Here is a 22,571-nt window from a genome sequence, read left to right as displayed (position 1 = left end):
TAACTTTTGCAGAAGTGTAAAATCAGTTAAATAAAAAAAGAAAGAGGATAGTGGAGTGAAATAGGGGGTCCTGAGCAAGAATATTGCCTTTGGAACTGAAGGCCTTAAATAGGTGGAATAGAAGGTCCTTGGGTAGAATACGAAGTGTGTTAGGTACTGTAGAATAGAAGGTCTTTGGTTAGATCATAAAGCCTTTGGGTAAAATAGAAGGTCTTTGGATAGATTAGAGGTTGAATAGAAGGTCTTTCAGTCGAAAAGAAAGTCTTTGGGTAGAATATAAAGTCTTTGGGTGAAATAGAAGGGTTTTGGGTAGAATAGAATGTCTTCGGGTAAAATAGAAGTACTTTGAGTAGAAGAGAAGGGCTTTGGGTAAAATAGAGGGTCTATGGAAAAAATCGAAGGTCTTTAAGTAGAAGTTCTTTGGTTAGAATAGGAAGGCTTTCTGTAAAATAGGAGATTTTTAGACAGGAGACAAAGTTCTTGAGTCAAACAGAAAGTCTGTAAAAGGCTGAAGGTTGGAGCACAGAAATTCTTGAGTTAGTAGAAGGTTGTTTGGTAGACTGAAATATCTTGAAATGAACAGTGGGTCTTTACGTAGGAAAGAGAGTAGCGGGGTAGGAAAGGTTGTTTGATAGAATAAATAAGATATTGGAGTAAAAAAGAGTGAAAGCACAAACTGGAACTAGCTGTTTGTCAGTGGATGACCACCTGTGAGGATTTAGTCAAATCCCTGCTGGCCACCAGTTCTCTCCACATCTCTCTGCTAAAGGTCAGTTTTTACATGCAGATGGGCACTGTGAATTCTCCCACAGGCAAAAATGGACACTTTGATTCTAATGGCCTTTTCATAGAGAACGAGGGAGGGAGGAGCGGGGGGCAATGTGAGTGATCTATTAATGGAAATGTTAATTCTGGGGAAGAGGGCAGAGTTTACAATATGGACCCTTTGGTATTTTATGTGAAGACTGTAAATGCAGCAAAATTGTGTAGTTGCTGTTTTCCTTTTAGAAAGTGAAAAAAAAGCAGTGGGGTGAGATCATTTAATTTGTTTTCAGTTGCAGTTTCAGCACATTTTGTTACATGACTGACAATGAATCACACAGTTCACTCTGCTGAAATAACAAAAGACTTAATATAGGGTTTACTGGCCTGTTAAGATGGATATTTGCTCAGTTTAGTAATCTGTAACATTTTGTAATTTTTTTCTCTGACAGGAGTTGGACGAAGCATTGAAGATCTGCAACTACATCTTCACCCTCATCTTTGTTCTAGAGTCCGTCTTCAAGCTGGTGGCTTTCGGCTTTCGACGCTTCTTCAAGGACAAGTCAGTATTTAAACAACTGCCCCAAAGAGACGTAATGACCTTTCCCAAATGTCTCAGACACTTATCAAACAGGAGTCCCGAATAAACATTTACTTCCCATTTTAGGGTTTTGACATTTTAGTGTGCATGATATTCTAATAGATTGGTTGTTAAGGGTACCGTTCTTTAACCTCTGAGTCATGTGGAAAATCTGAGGCAGTGTTCGAAGAGCTTAAATGAGCTTTTTCTAAGGTGCTCCAGTGGATGGTTCTCAGTGAGGCCTGTATGAATACAAACGGCCTCGTTAAACACCCATAAAACACACTGCCTTAGATGATTTCATAGCTTTGAAATCCCTGGCTTCCCGCTGAAAACCACACAATAATGCACAAACACAATTGCAACACCACAAACATATATTGCCATGCATCACACTAACATGAATACACACAATACACACACCCCTCAGTGGAGGCATTATGTTTTTGGACCAGAGCTGACCACCAAGGGCTCCATGATGTCCATCCCCTTTGCCAGAGTAGACTATTATCCTTTTTGCATTTGGCAGTGGTCCAGTTAATTATTGCTCCAATACACACTCATACACAGGTACACACAAACAGATAAACACAACATTCAGCCATGCCCCCCAGGACTAATTTGAGAATCTCATTGAATTTTAAGTTGATTTTCTTGTGTTGATTCATGCAGTTTGAGTATCTAAATGGGGATGTTAGGAATAAACAATGAAGTGGAGTCACACATACACACACAGCGAAACCTGCACATGGAACAGAAACAATGGAACTGGACAAACCTGATTAGCACAACCACCCACCATTGTCTTCGCTGACTTTTTACACATTCATTTTGTTCCAAGCATTTTGTTCGGTCCACGTTTTAAACAGGCACTGGAAAATTAAGTTTGGTCTCAACACTTTGATCTCAAGTCAAGTTATAGCATCTGGGAAAGTAAGTAGCCTGCTGACTCCTGATCTGATTGTACCATCTATCTTTATGATACACTAAAATTAAATGATACCATTGCTGCCTTTTTTAATCTGCCCCATAACAATGAAATAGTCTGCGTGCTCTCATGCACTATCATCCAGAAAATGATCTTCTTCTATATTTGAAGTTAAGTTTATGTGATTAGTTAACTGTGTATGCCTAGAGTTTTGATTTAATTTTGTAATTTCTGGGCCATTTAAGTGATACTTCACACAAACATCTACATTTTGAGCATAAAACACTCACCCCTGTAGGCTTGAAAGGTTGTAAAAAGTTTGTAGTTTGTTTCTTCATAAAGTACAGTGGCTGTGGGCAAGTTCATGGCAGTTACAGTATTCATGGAGGAAAAACTCATCCAAATGTCCATAGAAATGAATTACCCACTCAAAAAGTCCAAGTGAAAACTAGCAATTTACACTTCATGCTTTGTTAAAGTTCATTAGGCGATTAGCTCCTCCAAACAGCAACTTCAGTAATAGACAGTAACAAGACACTATTAAAACCATGAGCCGAAATTTGTCCAAACGTGTAAGTACATGTGATGACCTTGAATGGCATTGAGAACAGCAGGGGCCGAAACATTTCCACCAAAATGAAACAAAGTTTTTGTCTGTGGTTTTTCAAGAGTGTGTGGGATTTAACGTCTTAGTGAACACAAAAGTAATTTGCATTAAAGGGGGAATTTTCTAGCCTATTGGACTTGTCAAAAATCAAAGTAGCAGAGGCCATGATTTTCTGACCTTTAGTTCTATGGCTTTAAATATCACACTCCCATTTTTTAAGAAAGTTTTCTGTTATAAAAGAGCTGAGATGAGCCTGATGATATCACTATGACATCACCGGGGGGGTAAGTATCTCAGACTTGACAAAGCTCCTCCAGAGCCACAAAAAACTTATACAACTCTTTTCATAGGCTGAAGAGCACTAACCTAACTAGTAAATTAACTTTGACATGTTAAATGGGTAGAATGTCCCTTTAAAGTTAAAATCAAATCAAAAGTTACAGATTTGTGACTCACTCCTGGCTCAAGTTCACACCTCTCTGCTAAAGGAAATGACTCACTAAGGAGAAATAGATGATTTGTTTGGATGCGTCTTTTTAGCCAGTCACATTTATCTGAGGTTTTGTGAAAAGAAGTGATGTAAGTCAGTATGAGGGACTGATGTGTGTGTGTGTGTGTGTGTGTAGGTGGAACCAGCTGGATCTGGCCATCGTGCTGCTGTCCATCATGGGCATCACTCTGGAGGAGATTGAGGTCAACGCTTCACTGCCCATCAACCCGACCATTATCCGCATCATGAGAGTGCTGAGGATTGCACGAGGTATGAACTCCCAGCACATCCCCCTGTCCATTTACCCATCCACCCCTCCCCAACGCGCGCTCTTACAGACACGTACACACTCTAGTCCTGCACTTTGAAGATGCCTTGTAAAGCAGCCACGTCCCTGGGACTCCCCTCTTTGTCATTTTTGCATGGCAGGTCTCAGCAGGGCTCGGGCAGGGTGTGAGCCGACCAGATGGCACCGAGAAACACAGTCAGCTGACAAACACAGCACTGAGAGGAGCATAGAGAGAAAAAAATAGAGACAATGAAGGGAGAGAGGAGCAAGGTGAGGAAAGATAGCAGAGGGTGGGGGGAGAGCCAAGACACATTATGACAGTAAGTGAATTAAGCCGCAAGAAACTGAGACTAGGTATGGAGGGAAAATGTAATATATGAGAGAAGAGAGGGAGGAGAAGAGAAATAAAAGGAGGAAGCAGGGATGATGAATAACTTCTGACCTGAAATAGATTATAAGAAGATGGAAAGAAGTCGAAAAGAGGAGCAATTGATGTTAGAGTGAAAAAAGTTGAGATGAAGTGAATGAGGGAGAGATAAATGAACAGGGGAGAGGTATGTCGGTGTGTGAGAGACATAGAGAGAGCATGCAGTGTATCTGGAGAGAATGAAGGGAGGAAAAAGGAAGAGGAGGTACAAGAGAGCATTGACAGCGTACAGAATTAGGAAGGTCAAGTTAAAGAGAAGGGACAGATTTGGCAGGAGGGAAGAGGAAGTGGAAAGCTAAACTGCCCATGTGCTTCTGGCTGATTACTGTCCAGGTAATAAAAGATAAGAGACGGCAGGAGGAGAGGAAAGAGGGGGAAGAGGAGATAAGAGAGGCAGGATGGAAGCTCATCTGTTTTGTCTGATTACTGAATGTGTAATAAAAGAAGTAGCATGGAAGTTGTTATTGATTACTGTCACACAGCAGACCAGGCAAACACACGTGCTCCTGTGTGTAATGTATGTGTGTGTGTGTGTGTCTTACACTATGATTTAGATGGGCGCAATACTTGGCTCCTTTTCCATCTGGCATCAGCATGCATCTTATATCTAGACTGTATGTAGATGTGATTTAGCTGCATTACATGTCCACAGTTTCTGGATTCTAATCACAGTTTAACTCCGCTTGCCAAAATACACACTGTCCCATCCTCTTATGATATTTCTGTTGTTTAAAACTCTCTTTTTATCCGTTCTTAACTCTCACAATCCCATTTTAACAACTTTGATTCTATTTAAGTCTGAACTGTTTGTACTTTGAACATAATCAACCATTCACAAAACCATGCCCCACTTAGTTAAGTCAAGCTTTCTGTTCTCACATGGCAAATATGCAGTTTACAACAATAACGGGGGCAGATTTACCACTCAAAATTTGGAGTAATTTTTGACACAATGGATCCTTGATGTCAGACAGAGGCAGACAAACCCTGCCTTCTAATTTCTAGCCAGAGAGTCCATTTTATGACTAGCAGATTTCATTAGCTGTAGCTTTAGCTAGGCAGCTAATAAAGCTAACTTTAGCTCCATAAATTGGTTGAAAAACTAGTCTTCATTTGACTTTTTAATGTTCCGAATGTTTTTAGACAAGAATCTTGTAACAGCGGTCATAAAGATGCACTTGATGGCTACATACAATACATGATATCATGCAAAAAGGCTAAAGCTAACATGTTCCATGCAAAAAGTCGGCATCTTCACCAGTTGACAATTCATGTAAAAGACATGGAAATAAAGAAACAGCATTGTTCTTGTATTGCAGTGTAGAGCTAGTTAGTTGGAATAAAACAAAATAACAGGTCAAATTGTTGTTACAGTCTAACATAACCCAAGCTAATGTACTTGTTTGTATTTCCAAACAGAATGTGTCACTTTCACTTACAAGACAAAAGTTTTGAGGATGAAGATAAACCGATGTGTTTGCTCATCTGGTTTGTTGTGCTGCGCTTTTCCTCCATTACTTACATTCTAATCACCAATGAGGCATTAGGGTTATTCACTTCAGTGTGTTACCTCACCTTTTTGTCTGCATCTCTAGAGTTCCATTAATTATTATGCATTATCCATCAGTTTTGGTGCGCCTCAATTGGTACCACATCACCATCACGGTGACCTCATCAAACCACAACCCCAATCAGCAGGATATGACCTCAATCAGGCTATCTCAAAGCTTAATGTTGTTACGTACAAGGAGTGTGGACAAGGATGTGCGACTACTGTTACTGAGCTGGATTAGACTGTAAGTGAGGAAAATGTCCTTTCAATTTCACAGAAGGCGTGATGGCACAAGTCCCTGTTCTGTTATGTAAGACTGAAAAATCTTAATATTGGTAAGGCGCTTTTTCATTTTCTGTGTATATGTGTGTGTGTGTGTGTGTGTGTGTGTGTGTCCACAGTATTGAAGCTCTTGAAGATGGCGGTGGGGATGAGAGCGTTGCTGGACACCGTTATGCAAGCCCTGCCTCAGGTACTCTGTCAACACTGAATCCCCTGAACTCATCTGTTGTTCTCCATCATGGATCTTTCACATCCTAACATGTCCCACAGAAGCTCTCCCCCAGAAGCATTTCTTTTCTGGTGCACAGTCTTCTTTTTCAAGGCGTCGCCATTTCCCATGAGCTTTTTGCCAACTCTAGAGACCCTTATTTGCATAACCAGCCCCTCGCAGTGATTGAAAATGAATGTAGCTTGAGGTTTTGTTTTGAATGATGGTGGGTGGATTCGAGGGTGGCAGAGTTGGTAAATTAGAGCAACTTCGCCAGTGTTTGGATTGAGAGGAAAAAATAACACAGCCCTATATTCACAGCAGTCTTTGATACCACCTCTGCCTCTTTCATTCAGAGAGAATCAGAAAGATTGAGTGTTGTTCCAGGTTAATTTCTCCCAGAGCTTTTCAGAAGTATTCATAATTGATAAATCCAATAATAGGAGGTGGTGGGGGTGTGTGCAAGTTGCCACACGCTGAATAGAATTGACAGTAGCAGTTGCAGCAAACCCTAAAGCTTTCCATTTCCTAAACCCACTTCTGTATCAACACTCCTACTTTATATTACCCCAGATCGGCTGAGCTCCTCCTCATAATTTTATTCAGATTTTGCTTCTTTTTCTCCTTTGTGCCAATCACTCATTCATTGTGTTATTACAGTTATCACTGTATCCTCCCATAGTTTACATTTTCTCCTGGCAGCTTCATCACAATTCTCCATTTATTTTCTCACTGGAATGAGCTGTTTGTTGTCCCTCGTTATTGGTTTATTTTTCTTGGGATTTCTCTCCTCTGGCTAATCCCTCTCTCTTCCTGTTGTCTCTCTGCAGGTGGGGAATCTGGGTCTTCTCTTCATGCTTCTCTTCTTTATCTTTGCAGCGCTGGGTGTGGAGCTGTTTGGTGATTTAAGTAAGGGCATGGACATATGCATTATATACAGACAGTCAGGCAAACCAGACCATAAAGATTCACATTTGTTGATACTGCTTAGGCGCAGGCATGCACAGAGTGTTTAATCCTCCCCTCTGTGGGTTTAATCTATCTGATGTTAATTGCTTTCTAGAATCCTTTGTTCAAATACCATATTGATCCCTCTAATTGTGGCTCCTAGCTTTCAGAGTAATGAAATTGTATTATTGTTATTATGATTTCATTGCAAAGTCCTATGCTGTGACAACTTAAAAGTCTCAATCTCTTATCTTAATGTCTCTCTTTTGCCGTCTGGCTATTGCTGTCCGTCTTCGTCCCCTCCCTCTTCCTTGTCTTCTCAGTTTGTGACGAGCGCCACCCATGTGAGGGTCTGGGCCGCTATGCTACATTCAAAAACTTTGGGATGGCATTTCTGCTGCTCTTCAGAGTTTCCACTGGAGACAACTGGAATGGCATAATGAAGGTGAAACTAACACTGCACTTAGAATCTTGAACGCAGACATACACACTCTCCTTAGATTAATCCTGACATACTTGAAAATACATTAAGCAGGAATACAAGAGATTTACTGGTGATGTGTTGATGTGTCATCTCTGGGGATGGCTTTGTTGCAGATGACTACATAGAGTATCAGTGTTGTCCCTCCCTTATTCACCAAAGGCCCAATAGTAGTTGGCATTAAAGAATAGCGGAGGTGTTGGGATTTTAGCTGTAGGACAATTAAGATAGCAGGTAGGTTGTCAGTTATTTTCAAGGAAATTTTCTTCCTTTTCAAATTAATCAAAAATGTTTGTGATTGTCTGTCTTTAATTAAGCCCTCTTTACATGACCATGCCCATTATCTGTCCCTAACCTTAACCATGCCGTGGTTGTAGTTACATAATGTAGGACTACGTAAGTTTAAAAAAAAGAAGAAAAGATTGGCACTAAACATTTAAAATTGTCATCATTGAATGTAATAAGGGTTTTTGCAGAATCATACAATATCAATGTCTGGATAAGGCAACTGTTAAATTTGTCTTTCTAATCCGCATTAATTGCTTTTTCTATTGCTTGGGGGCAGCACAACAAGCTCAACACAACACAGACATATCACCTTTTTAAGTTGACATGCTAAACGCATTAGCAAATAGTTGCCTATCAACATAGAGAAAGATTAGCATTAATTTGGAGTCGTGTTTGTGTCCACCTGACAATTGTAAGTCCAATATTTAGCATTGTTTTTGTTTCCACCAAAATATCTGGAAAAATCTGGCTCTTAAGCTGCTGAATGCTCCACTATGTTCACCAGCTAGTCGCTAACTTTTTCTGTCTTCCGTCTGATACTGGACAGGTAGTGTACAGTGAGTTTGTCAGAGCTTTATGGCTGAAAACAAAGCTAATGAAAGTAGTGAGAGTGAACCAGATCGATAAAGTTGCAGGCTGTAAAACCAAAACTTTGAGCTGAAAGACACTAAAACACTGTAGAGTTGAGGGGAACTACAGGGTTGGATGATATTTCTCTGTAAGTTTGTCATGATCAATTGCTAACAAAAATATTGATTAATATTAGTATATCAGCTTTAAGCTATGCATATTTCATGTTTTTATGCTCTTCCAGGACACATTAAGAGACTGCGCCCATGACACCAGCACCTGCTACAACACTGTGGTCTCTCCCATCTACTTTGTCTCCTTCGTCTTGACGGCTCAGTTTGTCCTGGTCAACGTTGTCATCGCCGTCCTGATGAAGCACCTGGAGGAGAGCAACAAGGAGGCCAAGGAAGAGGCGGAGCTGGAGGCTGAGTTGGAGCTGGAGCTACAGAATGACGGGGGAGACATGGCAACAAGGTCGCCCCAGCTCAACCCTCTGGCATTGGGCATGGACAGGTCGAGTTCTGGGGGCTCCCCCTGGAGGTCCACCGGAGGAGGGGACAGGGAGCAGGAAAGGGACGGTCCTATGGACTCACCCACTGCTGATATAACCAGAGACTCTGTAAACATCAGAGCAGACCCCCCTTCATGCCTGGACCCCCCGCTGGAGGTGAGGAATCCTTTTTGTGTTGCTTGTATGTTATGTGTATGTGTGTGGATACATATTATGCCATTTTTCTGCATGGTTCACTCATTAGCCATGTTTAAATGAACTCTAAAAACACACTGTTGTCTTAATCTATGTATTGGTAAGCTTGACATCACTGTTCACTAGTAGAGGTGACAGATATTTAGATAACATCTAGATCAGATAGTTTGGTTTTCTGTGGTCCAGGCAGCTCCCTGCATGACATAACAGATGCTCTGAGGTCACTTCCTGCTGGGGACCAGGCTGTGAGGCCAGTCAGATGACCGCTACATCTCTGGTCATTAGTTGTGACTCTGGTTCAAACCATTAGTTAATTCTCCGGCCCATGCTGAGGGGCGCTTAGCATGCTGGATGGTATAAGACATAATGAATTCCTTGGGAGTATTGTCTGCACTCTACTGTCTTCATGTAAGAACTGTAGCCCATACATAAACAAACTATTGCAGATATGGCCATATGTGGACATATTCACTACACAGCTGGCAGCATTTCAAAATATAAGTGGATGCATTTCTGTGTACTGTATCCAAAAATAGGATCATAATTGTAAGTGTACCCTTTGATATGAGGTCGTTGGTCAAGATGCATTAAAATGCTGTTTTCCATGTTGAATTTATTACTCTACCACATATGAACACATAGACGTTACTGTTATTATGCAGACTGTATGTTTAAAAGAGATTAGCTTGCTACAGTTTATGTCAAAGACAATAATTTATTCAGAAAATGTACAGAATTTATTATTTTGTGCAAACGATGCTGACCTATAACAGGGTAGTTTACAGTGTGTGTGTGTGTGTCTGTGTGTCTGTGTGTGTCTGTGGCTGGTCCCTGTAGAGGACATGCCAGTCATAGATAGGTCACAGTGCCATGGGAAAGCTGGACCACAGGGCCTTGTTGTTCACTTTAACAGCTATTTCCAGACAGCGGGGAACTTTTTGGGATAGGAAATAGAGGTCTCGCTATCGTTATGTTCCCTCTCTAAGATGTTATCTGTCTTCCTCCGCCACTCTCCCAAAACATGTGTGGTTAAACCCCAATCTCTTCTCTAGGCCTGTGGGAGACCAGTTCTACTGCAGTGTTGTAATGCCCCCTTGTGGATTTGAATGGTAACACTGTAACATGTGAGTTGACAGTGGTTCACAGGAGGAGGTTGTAGTTATTGTTGCAAAGATAGTCTTTACAGGTAGTTTAGGACAATGTTACGTCAAAGGCAGTCTCCAAATGAATGATATAATTCCACTCTTTTCCAATAAAGGTTACATATTTTCACAAGTATATTAAGTGTCTCAAAATATAGATTGTGTCCAAACATGTCTAGAGACGAGGAAAAATGCATTACGTGAGATTATCTCACGTAGATGTTTCTTCATTAAATGACCTTCTAGTTCTCCTTCATGGATATGTTTCTTCTGTCTTGTTTCTGTTTTTATATCTGTTTGTTTCTACCTGATCGACTGTCTTTTTCCCTCCCTCCCTTTCTGTGTGATCCATCCTTTTTCTCCACATTTATTCATGTATCTCTGTTTGGATTTCTGTCTTTCCCTTTTTGTCTGTCATTTACTTTTTTTACAACTTCTGCTGCCCCTCTCCCTGTCTTTTCTCTCTGCATTATTCAAGTTTGTCCAGCGGAGAGCGATGTTTGACTCAGTCTCCCTGGTCATCCAGGGCTCAATGGAGGGGGAGTTGAGTTTGATGGACAACCTGTCCGGCTCTATCTGCCACTACTACGCACTGCCCCCCAGGCCCAGCAAGCACAGCACCGACAAGAAGGTCAATAACCAACCGTAACACCACTGATGACTCATGTCCTCCATTTCATACATCCAGTGGGTCTTATTTCTCTCCATTATGTAGGGCTGCATGAAAACAAAATTAAATGCATCAGTTAATTATTAAAAAAAAAAAAAAAAAGAGTCTTGTTTTCCTTTACACAACTGCAAACAACAGTTGTATTACCTGTTTTCAATGTGATTCCATACAAGGATTTACTCAAAACAAGTGATAATGCTTTTAAAGGGTTAGTTCACTCAAATTACAAACAATATTTTCTCACCTAGTGGTATTCAGCCATGCAGGTACTTTTTAAGTTTTATTTGTCCAGGTTTAAACACCTTTCATACAATGGAGGTGAAGGGAATGTTGTTTATGGTGCTCACCGCATTGAATGTTATTATTGAATGACATTTACAGACTTTCCACAACGTGTTCAATGGATTATCCAGAGGATCAGTGGGAAGACTAATTTTGCAGTTGAGTGTTTTAAATGTCATTTTTCAATGCTGTGAGCAGCACAAAAGGGATACCGTTCACCTCTACTGTATTGGGATGAAGGAAGAAATCTCAGGCAGATACCTCAAAACCAGGACAAATGAATCCAAAACTATCTGGATACCTCCAGAGCAGTGGTTCCTAAACGAGAGGGATCCCACAGGGGTGTCACGAGATGATTACTGATGTGATAGAGAGTGAACAGGTAAAGACAAAATTCTGCTGCTCAAAATGATCATTTTTCTCTAATATTTGCTTTTTTCTTGTGAAATGCTGTGGTCTTACCTCTTCAGGCCTCTAAAAAATCTAAAACCAAAGGGCAAATTACACTTTGAATGACCTAGTCACAGCTTATAGACATACAATCTGTGATAAGTTGTGGTAAGTAGACAGGACTTTGTCTTAAGGAAGCTGTTTTTTCTACTTTTGTAATTTGGGTGAACTGACCCTATAAATAAAGTTGATTACTCTGCAAGTATGGAGATGAACTTGGATGACTCCTGATTGAATTGATTTTTATTGAAAGCAGGTGATATTATCTCACCTTATTGGCAGATTTTACAATTTCTTTGAATGAGAATAAAAATTTATGACTCAGTTCTAGACTAAATTTCCTGAAGATGGATAAGTTTTGTGGTCCACAGAATTTCTGGCCTATAAAGTATTAAGAGTTATGCAGGAAAATGAGGACATACTGTCAGCAGAACTTAATTTCAATAATTTGGTTTAAAAAAAAAAAGCATGCAATGTGATGTTTGCTAAATATTGTGCAGCCCTGCAGTCATTACCATTTTTGTACTGGCAGTCCTCCACATTGAATATTTTTCCCTTTCCAACCAGCACTGTTGCCCACCACAGTGCAGTGCGTCATAACCCGCCTCAGCCATGATCTCATTCCCTCACTCACGTCTTCACTCAGACTCATTCATGCTTGGCAGGTCTTTGGTCTGGTTCAGCAGCCTCAGTGACAATGCTTTAGAGTCTGCTCTGTCTCCTCCACACAGCTTTGAGTCTGTGCTTGTGCGCCTGTATGTGGGTGTGTCATGTCTGCATGTGTGTATATGTGTATACCTACTTTGCCACTTTGCCATCGGTCGCATCAAAGTGATCGTAAACCAACCTCAGGCATTCCTGAAGCAAGCAGAGCACACTCTTACACCCGAGTCTGCAGTGTAATGGCTCAATCAATAAGCTATAGATCACAGTCACTGAATAATGCATCTGGGTGCCTCTTTCCCTCATTTGAAGGCAAATTTGGACCGATTACATTAGCAGTGCAAAACCTCATCTTCTAAAAGCTTTAAATGGGCTCGAGATGTCATTATTAGATGCCATAGGCCACCTCCCTCATTCTGATACGTTAGCAAAAATGTTTTCCATTAAGTTTCATTCCCTGCCCTTCTCTGCACAGACGGCCCATTTGCCTGTCAGAAAGCATTTTCCCTGTTAAGCCGGTACAAGGCAAAATATACAGCAGCTCCTTTTACAGAAGCCAGAAACGCTCAAGGCTACTAAACACTCCAAGACTGAAGCCAAACTCAGCAGAGCTCCAGGATTCAAAAAATAAGCTTCTGGGATTTAGCTTATTTAGCTGTACAGGCGCTTAGAGGTGCTCTGTTTAACATTCAGCTCCATAGTTCTGAAATGACTCTACATATGTTACGTGTCATAATGGCAGGTCTGTGTTTATACTATATTACAAAGAATCTATGACTCCTCTCCCCGTTTGATTGTGTTTTTCCTTTGAATTTGAAAGTGTGTGTCTCATTTGCATCATGTTAAACAGTTTATTGAGAGTCATCAGGCTGTACATTTTATTGTGTGTTTGTGTGTGTGTTTGTGTGTGTGTGTGTGTGTGAGTGTGTGTGTGTACCCTGTCATAATATTGCTTTTGAAAACCCCGCAATACAATAATCGTAATCTATTTTAAAAAGCTTGTGTCTCAAGGTGAGAAAAAAAAGTCCTCATTTAGTTCAAAGCCTGTAAATTTCCCTTCTTGTATGTTTTCCTTTTTTTTTTTTTTTGCTCTACTACATAATTCCACTGTTGTATATATTGTTTCAGACATGTATTTTCCTGGTAGCTATAGGTCTTATCTGTCTGTAACGTCCTTATATTTGTGTGTTGCACGGAGTGTGCGTTTGATTTCTCTGCTCACCAGGCGTTGTCTCTTCCTGCCTAGATCCCTCTAGCGGAGATGGAAGCTCTGTCTCTGGCCTCTGAGAAATCCTGGTCCCTAGCTCTGACAGAAGACTCGGTCCCCGACGATTTTAACCCCCTCTTTCTAACCAGTCAGGAATGCAATGTACTGACAGTTCCTCTCTTTCTTTCACCATTCCTCTTCCTTCTCCTCTCCTCTGCAGTATCTTGTAGTGTTTCCTTCCCAGGGCGCTTCCAAAGCCACCTGCCCCCCCCACTACTCTCACACCATGCAGCTTAGCTTAACAGGGAAAACAACTGGATACTAATTTGGCCTGTTGTCCCAGCAAAAAACATTATTTAAAGCCACTGTGTGTAGAACTCATGTGTTTATAGTATCTTTCAAATTATTCACATGGCTTAAAGGTGCCCGAGTGCATTTTCTTGTTAACAAAAGTTACACAACCACCGGGGGGCGCTGTCAAAAACCCAGATAGCATACCCAGATTGCACTTCAGGCAATGATGAGGCACTGCGGGCCTTCCTCTGGCCCTGACAAAATGGCCCATATGGAAAATGGCAAATATGGCCCAAATATCCCAAATCAAATGTGGGCCTTTTTTGGTAAAGATGTGGTGCTCTCAGGCATGTGTATTCTAGATGTGGGCCAGTTCTGGTTTATCTGGTTTGTTCTTGGTTGACATACAGCATTGCTATGGCTTGCTTGTGGCCCAGATCTGGGAAACAGGAGCAGACCGCCCAAGTGCCATCATTCCACGCGGTATGTGGGCCAGATGACAGTGCCAAAAGTGTCGAGTCTGGGCCACAGCAATTCTGCTATCTGGGAATGTTCAAATTTTATACATAGTGGCTTAAAAATAATTTTCTTATCAGAAAATACAGTAATTCTTTATTTTACTTGTCTGTAGTTTTCCCATAATTTCCTAGAAATAACTTGATATGTTTCTTTAGATTCATGTAATGGGAAATTGCTGATCACTCAATAAACACACAAAGAGAGCATTGTTAGTTTATGAAATAATGTAATCAAATAATACAATCAGAAGTATAACGCATCATAGTTCTGGAGACAAAGATACCACTAGCTATACCAATAGCTCTTTGTCTGAAAAGTTGGCACTTAACCAGTCCCTTAAATACTACTTGTACAGAATTTAAGACATCTGTTTACTAACCTTACAGGTCAGCAACCAACCCTCAGATAGAAACACAAGTCAAAAGTTCAACTAACCTTCTTTCTTTACGAACTAACTGTTAAACACACAACTGCCTCATCTTACACAGCATAGAACTAAGTTTAGAATAGACATAGCGCAGAGGACTTTAGAACAGGTGTGAAACACAAACTAACACTAAACTGAACTTAAACACTATCTGAAACATGTATGATATATACAAGAAATACATCAAATGATAACCTACTATTCAGTTTTCTTTCACATTCACTGGTCGGAAAGGACTATGTAATATGTTTCTAAGGGACATTGGAGACAGTATTCAATTGATGCACCTCTAATGAATTCATTCCAACGAACTGTTAGCAAAACTTTCTTTAGTGAGCACAGTGGGTCGATAAACCTGCAAAAATGTAACATTTATTTAAAGACAAGTCTGCAACTCAACATATATGGAGAATACCATTTCCATTATTATTATTATTATTGTCATTTATCATCACTCTGATTTTTTTTCTTGCTTTAAAGCACTTTGGATCAACTGTGCTGTGTGTTAGGTGCTTTATAAATAAAGTTGAGTTGAGAACTTTATCTATAATTGTACAAGATTACTTCACTTTCAAGGAAACAATTAGCAACTTACAGACTATAAAATAAAGCCTTGCCCACAATACTTGTGTACTTGCCAGCTGACAGATGTATTTGTCGTCATTGTGACTTATGCATGCTTCCTCACTGGCATTAATCTATACATTAATCTATCATTGTGAGAAAGGACATCCTCAAGCTAAAGCGAAAATTAATTAAACGTCATCTGGGTGTCAGGGTATAATTAACAAGCAGTTTGGCTCATTAATGATTACACTACTTCCCCATAGTCACATGACTGCCCCAGAGAATGTCACTGTAACCTTGGCTCATGCTGGACATCCAGGCCAGCGATGCAGTGAGATCGATTTATACTGTATATCATCCCTCTTAGAAACAAGCTCTCTCCAGCCAGAGAAACCCAGCCAACACACTGCACAAAATCACTTCTAATTGGATTGTGCTGGGACAAATACAAAAAAAAAAAAATGAAGGCAGTGAAGAGGAAGAGGAGAACAAGTGGCATTGAAAGACCCTGGTGAATCTAACCATGTGCTCTCCGAACTTTCTCTTCTCTTTCTCATTCCACCTTTCCAGCCTGGTGTGTGTTACTTTCCAGTCCAGTAGAATAGTGCGCCTCCTCACCTGCCAGTTTGCAGTTTTCTCTCCTTTGTCTCTTTTCTTATTTCTTATTTTTCTTTCCCTGTAACCTCTATCCTCTCTCTCTTTCTGTTTTTTTTCCCCTTTCCTCAGTTTTCTGTCTTTTTCCTATGTGCTTTACATGTGAGTCCACGTGTCTTCAGTCTTCTTCTGTGTTAGTACTGTCTCCTGTCTTCCAGCATTGTAGTTTTTACTCCTCTGTGAGTTGTCATATGAGTTATGTGTTTTGCTACGGGGCTGTAAAGTGTGCTGGAGCTCCAGTGGCTCTGTGGTGAATGTGAACTGGTTCTGTAATGGGTCAGGCTGCAGGACACTGCCCCAGCTGACACACAATCACGGAGCAGGCTTACCTACAGTTACATGACTGGGAGGATTAATGCAGTCACAAGAGTGTCTTATACTTCAAAATAAGAAAGCGCTCGGAAAGTTGAATTTTAGCCGGGTCTTGGTTCTGTGATCTGTGGCAGCTCTGTGCCAGTCAACTCCAACGTCTGTTTTCTGTGTATGCTGATGACCACTGCCTCTTTGTTCATTGTGTGGTAGAGAGATATCAGCTGTGAATGTGTTAGAAAGAGAGTGAGAATGCTTGAGTTAAACTGTAGGCCCAGACCTTCCAGCTCCAGAGGGACACTGACTCCTTTCTCTCCTTCCCCAGCCGGAGCAGCTCAATCCCGGGGAGCCACTGGAGGACAACCTGCTGAGTGTCAGGAAGCCTACGGTGGGACGCACACACTCCCTGCCCAACGACAGCTACATGTTCCTCCCCCTGCAGCCTTTGGGCCAACCAGCCACGGCTCCAGCACAGCTTCTAGCACAGACACAGGGGCCCCAGCACATATTGGGCATCCACAAGGCCCAATCAGGTAATGTAGATATATAAACATCACAATAAAATGAGCTTCCTTTGTTGTAGAAACCAGCACCTGCAACATAACACAGCAACACCTGCAAACTTTATTTTCTTTTTTATAAGACACCACAGTTGCAGCCTTGTATTTTTTTTTTATTTGTTTTGATCCTGAATCTCTGACATCTCATTAGGGTGAGGCAGAAATGGGAGGCCTTGACTTTCACGTTGCACAGGTTGACACAGGAAGATGCAGGCCATTTCCTCTGAGAATCAACACACCTGCTCCAGCTGGGTTTTTTTTTTTTTTTATTTACTTGTCATATGACTGCTGTGCTTGTTTGTGCTCAGGCTCCAGCAGCTCGGTGCGTTCTCAACCGGAGGAGTTTTCCCAGCAGCTGACCGTCCCCACAGACCTCTTCAAACCCATCAGCCCCCACAGCCACTCGGACTCAGAGAGTATACCACGACTTCCCCCTCCCAGACGCAGACATACACTGAGCCGCACGCTCCGCAGACAGGTGACCCTCCACATATATATATACGCATCCGTACCGTTTCATGAAGGTTTTAACTTTGCTCCAAGATCACTTCTCAGTCTCCTCCTGTCTGTATCTGTACTTTATGTGATGACAACTATGTTTTATGTCTGCGGTTCTCAGCTATGTGCCATTTAGGGCTTTTGGTCTAGAAGTTTTTACTCCTACCAAACACTATCTAGTAGACACAAATAGATGATCTTTGTGTTTGGTGTGAATAAAAACCTGTAGACCTTTGGGTTCAGAATGACAACAGAGTACACTGTTGAAGATTATGAGAATAAAGTCATCATTTTGAGAAAAAAGTCATAAGTTGTAATTTTACAAGAAGTAAGTTGTAATATTATCATACTAATATCATAATATCATATTAAACTCATATATATAATATATATATATATATATATATATATATATATATATATATTTTTTTTTTTTAAATAAAATAATATTTTGAGAATAATATAATATCAAAAAGTACTGTTTGTTCCACAGGGCACCTTTAACTCTCCTCCTCAAAATCCAATGCTTGGCCACACTTTGCACAATTTTATTTTGAACCAAGCATATTCATATTTTTATTAATGACATAGCTTAGTACAATCATTCTTGTGCACAGAAGCATCACAAAATGATCCATCGCCTGTAAATGCTTCCACCAACACACACAGTATGCACTGGACTGTTGACATAAATCTAGTATTTTTTATTCTAGTTCTCTATTTAAAAAACTTTTTTTGGGGTGTAGTTAATATTTATATAAATGTTATACAAATAAGCACAAGGGTATTGAAATAATTATACTTGATCCCATTCATATTTTTGCTCCCCACCCAAACAGACAGCTGTGCCAAAGAGCAAAGAGATCAAAACAGAAGTTGTGTTTTGACTGGAAAAGGATTAAATCCCTCTGACACACACTGAGCAGTCTTATGACATGAGTTTATTCACATAGTATTTATAATATAATGATATAAGAAAACATTTTAATTGTAAAATGACTTATTTGTTGAAAAATTCTGACTTTATTCTCAAAACTGTATGACTTGGCGCTCCAAATCTCACATTTCTTTTCCATAAGAGTGGCCCTAAAGTCCTGGATATTCACTGCTTTACAGCTTTCACTTTCTGTAAAGCTGTAAAACACTTTCACTGCTTTTACAGCTTTTGTTGCATGATCTAAACAGTGTCACTTTTCTTCCTTCTTCTTTCTCCCCATCTTCCTGATATTCCTACGTTTTACTAACTGATCTGCTGTCTCATTCTCCATATTGTATCTGTTATTCTCTGATCTCAGTTCAGTTGGGCCCAAAAGCCGCCCAACCCTGAGCTACTGCTCAAACACAGATACTCCTGTTTCTGAAACAGCGACGAACAGTAGACTTTAACTACCACTGGGCCTTTCAGAAACACTGGACTTCATGTTCATCTTCCAAGAGACAGACAGACTAACACACACACAGGCCCCCCCCTCCTTTTTTTAAAAACCTTTTTGTTACTCATTTGCCCAGATGTTTGTCTACTGCTAACCATCAGCCACAAAGCATCCCATCTAAAACTCTAATAGGTAGCTTTGCCTGAAGGAAACCTTGCTCTTTTATGAGCAACAGGAGCTAAGTGTAATATTGCATCACTGAATTCTTCAGTAGCTGGGTGACAGAATGTATTCAAACCAGACGGAGATGTACTTTGCCTGATACCGTAGGTGTTAAATGAACCCACAAAACAGTGCACTTACTACACTACAAACTATAGAACTCAGGGGATTGCTAAAGAACAGCAAGTGCTGTCCATATGCATTTGGCCATTTTGTACACACACTACCATGGTGATAGACTACTTGTGACTTTTGTATTGTTAGAGTTTGAAAGGTACATAATTGTTACTGGGTGCAGTAGATGTTATACATAACCCGTCTGACTGGGTGATCTCTGTCTGATCTGATTTCCAGTATTGTTCTAGTTTGCATTCTTCTCATTGGTTACCTGGTGTTGTACTGCTTTGGCTGGTGATTGGTCTGGCCTGACTGTGACCACTAGGTGTCTCTGTGGTCACACCGTTCAGGCTCATGCAAGGAAACCCATTACTCCAAACATTTATCAATGCCTTTTGTCCTCATCTCCATAGATTTCAGATTTATTTTAATTGACCTAATTCAACACAATTACATTCAAGTACTATTTATTTCCTTTTTCGCAGTCTGTGGTCTGTGAGGGGTGAGAACAAGTCACGAGTTCATGAGGACATTTTATGAGTTTCAACAACCATTGTGCTTACTAACCCTTCCTCTCCTACAGTAGTTGCGTATCGTGTTCACCCTCTGACTGTTGACCTCACACCCTGTAGATCTGTACAAAGGTAAGGAAACACTGGTCAGAATTGGGCTGCGAAATCTACCAAGAACTGTTCTGCTGACGGTTTACAGGCTTTTGTGTGAACGGTCAAGGGTCAGAGGGTCATGTAGTCTGGCTCAGAGTTCATTGTGTCAGCCGGCACTCAATCAGCTGAGCGCTTCAGTCCTGCTAAAAAAAGCAGCGTGCACTCTCCTAGGCTGCATTCAGAAGAGAAAACAGAGATTATGCCTAAAATAGCATATTAGGTTCATTTCATACCAACAAGGTGAAGGGTGTTTCTAAAACAATGTCATTATGTCATAATAACCACAATCCTTCAAACACTGTAAAATGTGGGGAAAAAAAGTTTATCAGAACAGAGTTTCTGTGGAGTTCGAGCACAAGTAGTGCAGCCACTTAAACTACTGTTCTTATCAGACATGAATGCAAAATACTGGCTATACCTTAACAGAAGCAATACACCATACAAAAAGAAAACATCCAATAATATCTAAAGTAAGTTGTTTACCCAACATTCTCTTGACAAATCCTTAATTCTTCCATTGAGCAATGCAGTGTAACTTCTGTATTTCTCTTCTATTTCGTGGCAGGATGTTAGTTTAACCCTTTGTGCCCACAATGAGAACTAGAGAGGATTCTGGGAATGTGCTGGCCTGACTGTGAACTTTGACCCAAAGTACTGCTTCTCATCCTCATCACCTCACACTAACTAGTATCCCCCTCTCATCTCCTCTGATCCCCTGTACCCTGGGTCTCCTCCATCTCTCCCTCCCCTCCTCTCATTGCACATTTACCCCCATCCTCCTCACCCCTTCCCTCCTAAATATTTCATCCCGCCCTCTCCCCTCCATACCCCGTCTTCCAGGTTGCAGTGTCTACTGATTCTCAAGAGGCCCTATGTTCAGATGGAGGGGAGAGCAGTGAAGGACTTGTGAATGTGGCCTCTCTGGGCCTCCCTCCATCCCCCTCCTCCTCCTCCTCTTCCTCCACCACCTCTCCCTCACCCCGCTCCCATCATCATCAGCAACCTGCTCTCTGCCTGGTCCCCGCCACACCGGGCGCCTCCCCTAAACCCTCGCGGCCCAGCAGCGTGCACACCCAGCACTGCCTCGCCTCCTACTCGCCCTCCTCGCCTCCTCCACTCTTACCAGTCACGCCACACCAACAGGAGGAGGCCTCGGCAGATCAGGAAGTGTCCCTCATTACCCGCGCAGGGTTACCTGGCAGTGATGACATGACGATGACGACGGGGCACGACAGCTGCGACGGAGGCAACGAGGGTTACAGTATCTACGCAGGCTGCCAGGAAAGCCGGAGTCCTTGTTTGAGGCAGCTGAAGAGGTTCCACAGCGCTGACACGCAGGGCCGCAGCACCCTCCTGCCCCGCCCACGCCCTTACTCCTGGTTGGACGACCCGCGGCGCCACTCTGTGGAGGTGTGCTCCTCAGTGGAGTCCAGCCCCCAGCGCAGCACCACCTCCACCTCCTCCGGCTTCGTGTCGCGGGCCGACAGCCTGCAGATCCACAGCCAGACCTCCACTCAGACCTCGCTGCCCTCACCCCGACGCAAGAAGAAGATGAGCCCGCCCTGCATCTCTGTGGACCCCCCCGACGGACTGGAGCCCCAGTCTGGCCTCTACCCAGGCCTGGGTGGACTCGGGGGCATGGGGCTGGGGGGGTTAGGGAAGCCCCCTCCTCTACCCAGCCGGGACACCTGCCTGAGGAGGAGGGCGCCCTCCAGTGACTCAAAGGACTCCTTTGACTTGGGTGTTGGGGAAGGTTCAGGACAGGACGGTGGCTCGCCAAACCCCAACACCAACCCCAAGCTACTGACTCTTCCCAGTTTCTCCTTTGAGAAGACAAGCTCTGAGCACTGAACACTGATACTCAAACACACAGATACACACACGCACACAGCTGGACGAACAACAAGCCTCTACACACACAAACACACGATGCACTCTGTGTATCTGTGATGGTGATAGTTCTAGTAATAATGCTGTAGAGAGTAATAATGGTAAAACTACAACAAACAGTAAAACCATCCTTGGTTTCATAAGGAGTGCAGTACTGTAGTAGTGTGACCACCCCTTGTCTTTGTATTGTTACTGCCAAAACAACAAGAGAAGAGACCAAACAACAACACAAACATGACTGTCTCTCTTCTGCTACGCCTGCATGCCACTGGCTGCAGCTTGACCCCATCACCTCTGGAGTGACATCAGCACCTGGGATTTGGCGTCACCCGTGGTCGCCATTTGAACCGCCTGGTGTTGCACAGGGTGGACTTTGCCCGGTCAATGGAGGTACAAAGCAATATGAACGTTTTAGAGACACTATTTTCTTAAATTATTGGGCCATAGTGTTTGTACAGGATGTTGTTTTTTTAATTTCATTCTATTGTTATTTCCATGTCTTTTTGTGACTTTGTTTGTTTTTTGTTTTGTTTTTTTTGGTCAAAATGGTTTGTCTTTGTCTTTTTTTTCACTGTAGGATATTTCTAGCTTTCTTGGTTTACTGAGGAAAGTGAACGTTTTTTCAAAGTGCTGAAAACCATGTATTTGTAGGAATAATATATAAATATATATATAAAAAAGTCATTAAACTGAGCTTGGATTTTTAAGCACACACATTAGACCGTGGTGGTTTGATTGTTAGAGTGGAAAAGGAGGCTGCAGTCAGTTTTCTGACCTGGTGAGACAGAGCTGATCTCTTCATTGACATCTCGGGTAAGTAAAATGTTAACGGTTTTCGTTGTACAGCCTCTCTAACCTTACTACATAGTACAACACAGAGTAAAGCTATAGTATATAAGTTTTTTTCTGATGTTTTTTTAATTTAAAATATGAACCTGGCAGCA

The 22,571-nt window shown here is 41.7% G+C and overlaps 1 protein-coding gene across 18 annotated transcripts in view; it reads left to right on the top strand.

The window, feature by feature from the left end:
* The window catches only part of cacna1g (calcium channel, voltage-dependent, T type, alpha 1G subunit), a 271,030-nt gene extending 248,697 nt beyond the window's left edge, over positions 1-22,333 (top strand). For 14 of the 18 annotated variants that reach the window (XM_044338768.1, XM_044338766.1, XM_044338765.1 and 11 more), the window contains 11 exons: positions 1,215-1,324; positions 3,504-3,637; positions 6,037-6,107; positions 6,956-7,034; positions 7,397-7,518; positions 8,657-9,079; positions 10,739-10,891; positions 13,572-13,694; positions 16,628-16,835; positions 17,171-17,340; positions 20,578-22,333. In XM_044338768.1, the coding sequence (XP_044194703.1) occupies positions 1,215-1,324; positions 3,504-3,637; positions 6,037-6,107; positions 6,956-7,034; positions 7,397-7,518; positions 8,657-9,079; positions 10,739-10,891; positions 13,572-13,694; positions 16,628-16,835; positions 17,171-17,340; positions 20,578-21,588 (2,604 nt within the window). In that variant the 3' untranslated portion in view covers positions 21,589-22,333. The remainder of the gene's footprint in view (positions 1-1,214; positions 1,325-3,503; positions 3,638-6,036; positions 6,108-6,955; positions 7,035-7,396; positions 7,519-8,656; positions 9,080-10,738; positions 10,892-13,571; positions 13,695-16,627; positions 16,836-17,170; positions 17,341-20,577) is intronic. The other 4 variants (XM_044338774.1, XM_044338773.1, XM_044338769.1 and 1 more) reach the window with 3 other exon arrangements.
* The last annotated feature ends 238 nt before the right edge of the window (positions 22,334-22,571 follow it).

Source organism: Thunnus albacares, chromosome 20 (genome assembly GCF_914725855.1).
Source record: "Thunnus albacares chromosome 20, fThuAlb1.1, whole genome shotgun sequence".
Lineage (NCBI taxonomy): Eukaryota > Metazoa > Chordata > Actinopteri > Scombriformes > Scombridae > Thunnus > Thunnus albacares.
This window is presented reverse-complemented; position numbering and strand designations above follow the sequence as displayed.